At 37.8% G+C, this 9,015-nt stretch overlaps 1 protein-coding gene across 1 annotated transcript; it reads left to right on the top strand.

The window, feature by feature from the left end:
* The first annotated feature begins 3,914 nt into the window (after nucleotides 1-3,914).
* On the top strand, nucleotides 3,915-4,907 carry LOC145029587 (uncharacterized). Its single transcript, XM_078978086.1, has one exon. The coding sequence runs from the start codon at nucleotides 3,915-3,917 to the stop codon at nucleotides 4,905-4,907; it is 993 nt and encodes a 330-aa protein (XP_078834212.1).
* The last annotated feature ends 4,108 nt before the right edge of the window (nucleotides 4,908-9,015 follow it).

The following is a 9,015-nucleotide window of genomic DNA, read 5'->3' as shown; positions in this document are numbered from 1 at the left end:
TCTTGCATCTCGGTAGGCGCTAGACGATAGGCTGATTTAGCTACAGCGGTAGCTCCTGGGATTAGGTCGATTCTGAACTCAACCTGATGTTTGGGAGGTAAACCTGGTAGCTCCTTTGGAAAGACGTCGGGGAAGTCGCATATGACAGGGAAGTCTTTTAGATCTTTAGTTTTCTGGTTCATGTCGACAACGTGTGCAAGGAATGTGTGAGATTCCTTACGCAAGTAATTCTGGGCTTGAATACTCGAGATGATGCGAAGGCTCGTACTGGGTTTGTCTCCGTAGATTATCAGGGTTTTGTTATTCGGTAGATTTAGACGAATTACTCAACCAGTCCATGCCTACAATGACATCAAAACTCTTGATCGATACTGGTATGAGGTCGATTGGGAATGACTGATCATCTAGCGTGAGGGTGCAACCTATGTAGATTTCATTAGAGCTCTCTGTCTTTCCGTTAGCCATTTTTACGATGAATGTTTCTTTTAGTGGTTGTGGGGATTCTTAAGTAAGTGTTTAAAGTTTTGGTTTATGAAACTTCTTTCTGCTCCAATATCGAATATGATACATGCATAAGAGTTGTCGAGAAGGAACGTACCTGTGACTAGTGTGGGGTCCGCTATTGCTTCATTGTGGCCAATACCGCGTAGTCTTCTTGTTCCTCTTGTATTCCCGGCTTTTGGACAGTTTTTCTTGAAATTACCTACCTCACCGCAACCATAGTAGGCCTGGCTCACTCCCGAGCTGGGAACTTGAGAGATAGGTTTGGGTTGGGATCTGCAAAACCGGACGGTATGGCCCTTCCGGTTGCAGTTAGTGTAGTGCAAATCACGGCAGGGGCCGTTGTGATGCAAGGCGCACTTGGGGCACTTTGGTAGCTTTCCAGCATAGGATTTGGTTGGTACAGGGATAGTAGGAGTGGTGGCAGCATGGACAGCCACCTTCTATTATTTTTTGGAAGAGGATTGAGTTTTCTTGCCCTTCTTCTGATCCCAATGCTTCCTCTTATTGTCGGTTGATTTGGATGGTGCGGTGGTAATCGCCGTGGTTGTTGATAGGGTGGATGGAGTTTCATGATCAATCAACATTTAGGCCAATTCCTTGGCACTATCAAAGATCGTAGGGCGTGATGCTAACACGTTCCCTCGATACGGGGGCACTAAACACCAGATGTATCGTTCTATCTTCTTGCTTTCAGTGGGGATCATGTTAGGACACATAGCTAGCAGGTCGCAGAACCTGGCAGTATAAGCTATTATGTCGGTCCCCTTCATCTTGAGGTTCCAAAGTTCTTCGAGTTTCTGAACTTCACCCATAGGGCAGTTCTTTAGTGCTCGTTTTTCGGTCACTAAATGAACTAAAAAGCTTATTTTTGTCCCCGGATTTTATAATTTAAATCATTTTTTGAGCGTCAAAAGATAATTTATGTTAATGAATATAATAGACCTAATATTTCCCAGTTGATATTTTTGTTCCCATTCAGTTGGGTTTTTGACCTGTCTTGCATAGGTTCCTCATCTCTTATTCTACAGGATAATGAGAGTTAGGCTTCTTCTTATGAAGACCAAAGTTCTTAAAGGAATTGACGGCTCATTAACTTGTTTTCACAAGTTCACCTAAGCTTCTTAGGTCCCCTCCCCCTATTCTACAGGTTGGTGGGAGATGGTTTTCTTGCACGAAATCCATAATATAGCACCACATGCTTCTCATCTGAATTGACGGCATTCATCATCACTTGTCATCACAAGTGCAACTCGAATTTCTTGAGTTCCCCTCCCCCTATTCTACAGTTGGTGGGCGATGGTTTTCTTGCACGAAATCCATAATATAGCACATCATGCTTTGCATCGGAATTGACGGTATTCATTTTACTTGTTAATGCAAGTGCAACATGTGTTTCATGGGTTCCCCACCGCCTAGTCTACGGGTCATGGTGGGAGTTTGACCTCCTCTTATGAAGTTCAAAAATCTATAAGGAATTGATGATTTTTATTTTGTGTATACAAGATTGCCTAGGCTTCTTAGGCCCCCACCACTTATTCAACGAGTCTTGGTGGGAGTTGGACTCGTATTATAATAACCAAATGGTTTCGCCAAGGAATTGACGGATTCGAAAGACGAAAAATTCATCACGAGCAATTAAGGCGAATAAAAGATGTTTGGTAGATTGACCACGTCTCAATGTTTTCATCATATCTGGGTCATCGGGACTCCGATTTAGGCGATTGAAGATGTTTCGGAAACTGGACACAATTATCTACAAGTTTGAAGTTTTGAGTTTTTGCTGAATCGGTCGTTTTCCTGCTCATAATCGACGTTGAAGTATAAGTTAGTTTGCTGGACGAAATTCAAAAGCTAAAAGTAAAACTTGAATTAAAGTTGAAAGATCAAGGGCTAAAGTTGTTCCATGCGGAAAGTTAAAAGCCAGGGGTTAAGGCTGCACCATTCTTGAAAGTTGGAGGCTATTTTGTGTAATTATGTTTTATATATTATGTTTATGTGATCATGAGGAGGAGAGGACGGACGAAAAAAAACCCTTGGTAGCCGCCATCATCTCTCGCCATCATACAACCAACTGTTTCATAGAGATACAAACAGAGAATAGTAGAAGAGTTTGAGAGAGACGTGAACGAGGAAGTCGGTGCTTACTTTTTTTACTCCTTTTATTGGGCAGCTTATACACATCCAGGAGCGGACAAATGCAAATGCTACGAACATAAGTTGATTAGATTCTTTTCTTTTGACCGCCTTTATTCCGTTACAAATCTTTTAATTTGTTTTGCTATTTTAGTTTAGTTTTGATTAAATTTTGCTCCAAAATCTTATATAGCGTAAGGATGTTAAATTTGTTTTAATTTACAGTCATGATTTTGAATTTTAATTTTATGGAGTAGTTTTTATTTGGGATTTGTTGACTTGGGTGAGATGGTAGCTTTAATTAGTTGATATTATTTAAACCAATTTTGTTGAGATTTGTTGACTTGGGTGAGATGGTAGCTTTAATTAGTTGATATTATTTAAACCAATTTTGTTGAAATCAAATAGCATATTCAAATGTGTGCTTATTTTAAAAATATAAATTTTGACAGGTAACTTTGATTTTGGTTAGCACTTGATCAACGTTAGTTAGGGTTAATTGGTTGGTTTGAATTTAATATTTACATGCTTATATTGACTTCGAGAGAAACTTTATTTATGACATCGTTGGAATATGAATGTGCGGTTTCGTTATTTCGCTTAAACTTAACATAGACGTATGTTAGGGCATTTTTAACAAAACCATTGAACTTAATGCTTTTTAAAAATCACGAATAGAGGTATGAGTGAATTTTTTTAAATCGAATCATGAGACCGAGAGGTAATTGATAACTTTTGTTGGTGTTAAGTTATTTGTTTCTATATAATTGGTTTGACAAATTAATTGCATTTGAAAAACCATTGAACCCGTTTAAGTCAACTAAATCTCATATTTCTCATAATTGTTAAATCGTTTATTTTTATTTTTGTTTTTTTGATTATTTTAGTTTTCATTTTTATCTTGGTGAATTTAGTTTAATTTTTGATTTAATTGTTTCCTTAGTTTAATTAAATCAATCACTTTTTCAATCGATTGCCTAGTTCGCTATTCCTTAGAGTAGGGTAGTCCATGTGGGTTCGATATCTGGTCTTACGACTATATTACTTGCACGACCTCGTATACTTGCGAGTAGGCGTTTTCGTAAACAAGTTTTTGGTGCCGTTGCTGGAGACTATTTTTATTTTTAATTTAGAACATTAGGTAAGCATTAGACTCTTAAACATCTTGAGGATATTTTACTCTGGCCGGCCGAAGATTCAAACCATGTGAATTTGCGCTTGATTGGGAGATTTAAAGAACTTTGAGACGGTTGAGGAGACTTCAGAATCAAGAAGAAATGGGAGATAACGGAAGCGAAAACAATAATGGAAATAGAGGTTTCAAAGGAACAAACCCGCCAATTATCAGCACAACAATTAATGCTGACAATTTTGAATTCAAACCTGTGATGTTTCAGATGATCAATAACAATGGTCTCTTTGGAGGTATGCCTAGTGATGAGCCCTTGTCCCATCTGCGTTCCTTTAACCAGATGTGCGATAATTTCAAACAAAGAGGCATGACGTCTGATGCATTTAGGCTAAGATTATTTCCCTACACACTACAAGGGAAAGCTAGAGACTGGTTTGAGTCTTTGCCTTCTGATTCCATCACCACTTGGGAGGAATTAAGAGAAAAATTCCTAAAAAGATTTTTCCCACCCACACGAAATGCAAATCTAAGAGATGACATCACATCATTCCGACAAATGGATGGTGAATCGTTATGGGAAGTGTGGGAAAGATGGAACAATTTGCTGAGAAAATGTCTAACACATCGACTCCCTGATGATGTGAAACTTGAGACATTTTACCAAGGTTTGGATGCTCAAACACGCATGCTAGTAGATACATCAGCTGGAGGAGAATTGCTTACAAAGAGCTATGAAGAGAGTGTAGAGATATTGGATAGAATAGCAACCAATAATTTCCAATGGCCCACAGATAGGGTACTTGCAAGTGGTTCGAAAGGAAGTACACTGGCTAAAGTTCGTCTTGCAGCTCAAAATGATGGATTAGCAGCCGAGTTGGCCACAATCAAGAGCATGATGAAGAATATAATGTCAAGAAATAGGATGAAAGAGAAGAAGGTTGACTTTTGTGCAGTTTGTCAAGGCATCCATGATTATAGTGAGTGCCCACAGAATCCTGAATCTGTATTTTTCATGGGAAGTCAAAATTTCCCACGACAAAACAATCCATACTCTGAAACATACAATCAAGGATGGAGAAATCATCCTAAATTCTCATGGGGTGGACAACAACAACAAATGCATCCTCAGCAAGAGTAGTTTCAGCAAAGGCCTCAAAACCTACCGGGGTTTTATCAAATGCCAAATCAGGAATTGAGACCACAAAGAGGTGCACTCCACCAGGCATCAGGAAGTAGTTCAAAACCAGCAGCGCCTTCATCAAATCAAGATATGTCAGCTTTCGAGAAAGCAATGATGGAGTTTATGATCAAACAAGATCAAAAAACTGAGCCACGTGAAAGGAATCAAGCAATTGCTATGAGAAATTTAGAAAATCAATTAGGGCAATTAGCATAAGCACTAAACTCACGAGAACCTGGAACGTTGCCAAGTAACACCCAAAATCCATGTAATGTCAATGATAAGAGGCAATGTAATGCCATCACACTTAGATCGGGAAAGGAGTTAGCTCCAAAGAATCATGACTTACCAGCCACAAATGATGAGCAGCACCCGATAAGTGTTGAGACTCGTAAGAAGAAGCAAGAATTCAAAGATGATGAAAAAGAGTATGTCGAGATTGAGGACATAATTGATGAGGAGTACGGGCAGAAGAAACCGAACAAGGAAGGTCCAACAAGTTCAAGTCCAAGTGTTGGAAATTAAAAGAAAGCCCAAGAAAAAGATGCTCAAACTGGTGCGACAGTTGCACCAACAACCTTACCTTTCCCACCTAGGAAAACTAAATCCAAGGAAGATGATGGGCAATTTAAGAAGTTTCTAGAGATCCTTTCTCAACTTCATATCAACATCCCTTTTCATGAAGCCTTAAAACAAATACCCACATATGCAAAGTTCATGAAGGAAGTTCTTACAAGGAAAAGAGTTTGGAGAGAGTTTGAGACTATTGCAATGACGAAAAGTTGCACATCAATAATCAAAAACAAATTACCTGTGAAGAAGGATGATCCCGGTAGTTTCATTCTTCCGTGCAAAAATGGAAAATTTGACAAAATAGGTTTGTGCGACCTGGGTGTAAGTATCAATTTAATGCCTTTGTTAATTTTTCGAAAATTAGAACTTGGTGAAGCTAGACCGACCACCGTTTCACTCCAGCTAGCAGACCGATTGATGGTATATCCAGAAGGTAAAATAGAGGATATTATTATCAAAGTTGATAATCTTTTTCATTCCAGCTGATTTTATCATTTTGGATTATGAAGCTGAAGATGATTGTGGAATAATTTTAGGGAGGCCATTTTTGGCACTGCTGAAGCTTTAATTGATGTCAAAAAGGGAGAGGTTACATTGAGAGTAAATGATGAGTAAAAGACTTTTAATATGTTTAAGTCTATCAAACAATCTTCTACTGTGGAAGAATGCTCATTCATACGAGTTACAGAAGGATTGGTAGATTTAAAGGAGGCCCACTTGAACAAGGTGACTCGTAACATTGTGGAAAAAGAGAGTCCATAGTTCAAAGCGTAGTGAGTCAGGTCAAGGAGAAGCATGACTTGAATGATAGTGTGGCTGAATTAGCTTGGTCATCCCTTGAGAATGTTTATGTTTTAGAGATGAAGTGGCCTCCAGAACACTTGGTGAAGGTTAGAAAGAAAAGGATGAAGCACTTGTTGAGGCATAAAGAGTTTAAAATACAAAATCATGAAAATACCAAAATTCAAAAGTTTGGGGATGAGAAATGGCAGGGCAATGAGATTTTGAAAAGAGACAACGAGAGAAAGGATTTTGGTGATCGAACAACAAGAAAAATACCATTTTGGAGAATGAAAAGAGGAAGTGGTTGTGCTTCATTTGAAGCGGGTTGAAGATTAATTTGTTTATTTTATTTAATTTTATTTTATTTTTAATTTTATTTTTATTAGTAATAGTATTATAATTTTTGTTTTATTTTATATTTGTTTTTTTTTTTGTTTATTTCAATTATTTTCATTTTTGCATCATTTTTTTTTTTATTTCTTGTTATTTGTTTTGTTCTAATAAATTGCTCGAGTGTGCAGCCATTGTTTGCTATCCAGGTAGTTGGTGATGAAGTGAGAGTCATGGAAAGGAAAATGTTCGACCTATGCTTAGAGATCAGCCGTCATGACATACGTTCTTTGTATATCATATCATGTGAGATGACATGCCATCAGGGAGTATTTTTTTTATTCTATTTTTATTGCTTGGGACGAGCAATGTTTAAAGTTTGGGGATGTGTTTAGTGCTCGTTTTTCGATCACTAAATGAACTAAAAAGCTTATTTTTGTCCCAGATTTTACAATTTACATCAATTTTTGAGCTTAAAAAGATAAATTTAGGTTAATGAATATAATATACCTAATATTTCCCAGTTGATATTTTTGTTCCCATTCAGTTGGGTTTTTGACCTGTCTTGCATAGGTTCCTCATCTCTTACTCTACAAGATGATGAGAGTTAGGCTTCTTCTTATGAATACCAAAGTTCTTAAAGGAATTGACGGCTCATTAACTTGTTTTTACAAGTTAACCTAAGCTTCTTAGGTCCCTTCCCCCTATTCTACAGGTTGGTGGGAAATGGTTTTCTTGCACGAAATCCATAATATAGCACCACATGCTTCTCATCTGAATTGACGACTTTCATCATCACTTGTCATCACAAGTGCAACTCGAGTTTCTTGAGTTCCCCTCCCCCTATTCTATAGGTTGGTGGGAGATGGTTTTCTTGCACGAAATCCATAATATATCACATCGTGCTTTGCATCGGAATTGATGGTATTCATTTTACTTGTTAATGCAAGTGCAACCTGTGTTTCATGGGTTCCCCACCGCCTAGTCTATGGGTCATGGTGGGAGTTTGACTTCCTCTTATGAAGTTCAAAAATCTATAAGGAATTGATGATTTTTATTTTGTGTATACAAGATTGCCTAGGCTTCTTAGGCCCCCACCACTTATTCAACGAGTCTTGGTGGGAGTTGGACTCATATTATAATGTACAAATGGTTTCAGCAAGGAATTGACGGATTCGAAAGACGAAAAATTCATCACAAGCAATTAAGGCGAATAAAAGATGTTTGGCACATTGACCATGTCGCAGTGTTTTCAGCATATCAGGCTCATTGGGACTCCGATTTAGGCGATTCAAGATGTTTCGGAAACTGGACACAATTCTCTACAAGTTTGAAGTTTTGAGTTTTTGCTGAATCAGTCGTTTTCCTGCTCATAATCGATGCTGCAGTTGAAGTTAGTTTGCTGGACGAAATTCAAAAGCTAAAAGTAAAAGTTGAATTAAAGTTGAAAGATCAAGGGCTAAAGTTGTTCCATGTGGAAAGTTAAAAACCAGGGGTTAAGGCTGCACCATTCTTGAAAGTTGGAGGCTATTTTGTGTAATTATGTTTTATATATTATGTTTACGTGATCATGAGGAGGAGAGGACGGACGAAAAAATAAAATCCTTGGTAGCCGCGATCATCTCTCGCCATTAATGTGCGGTTTCGTTATTTCGCTTAAACTTAACATAGACGTGTGTTAGGGCATTTTTAACAAAACCATTGAACTTAATGCTTTTTAAAGATCACGAGCTACATAGAAATATGAGTGAATGTTTTTAAATCAAATCATGAGACCGAGAGGTAATTGATAACTTTTGTTGGTGTTAAGTTATTTGTTTCTATATATTTGGTTTGACAAATTAATTGCATTTGAAGAACCATTGAACCGGTTTAAGTCAACTAAATCCCATATTTCTCATAATTGTTAAATTGTTTAATTTTTTTTCCTGTTTGTTCGATTATTTTAGTTTTCATTTTTATCTTGGTGAATTTAGTTTAATTTTATTTTAATTGTTTCCTTAGTTTAATTAAATCAATCACTTTTGAAATCAATTGCCTAGTTCGCTCTTCCTTAGAGTAGGGTAGTCCCTGTGGGTTCGATATTTGGTCTTACGACTATATTACTTGCACGACCTCGTATACTTGCGAGTACGCGTTTTTGTAAACAGCAGTACTCCCTCATCAATAGGTCCTTAACTGTGTCCCATCCCATGGTGTTGGCTGTTACCAAGGAGAGTGATTTGACATGGCCATTCCACCATGTCAAGGCCCTTCCAGTGAAAGTGGCAGCAACGAACTTTATTTTGATTTCTTTGGGCATGAGCACATTTCGAAGACAACTTCAGTCCTTTCGATCCATTGGGACAAAGCAAGGATTCCTCCGGTTCCACTGAAAAAT

This window comes from Lactuca saligna, chromosome 2, assembly GCF_052625555.1.
Source record: "Lactuca saligna cultivar CGN05327 chromosome 2, ASM5262555v1, whole genome shotgun sequence".
NCBI lineage: Eukaryota > Viridiplantae > Streptophyta > Magnoliopsida > Asterales > Asteraceae > Lactuca > Lactuca saligna.
The sequence above is the reverse complement of the archived record's forward strand: the minus strand, read 5'-3'. Positions and strand labels throughout refer to the sequence as shown.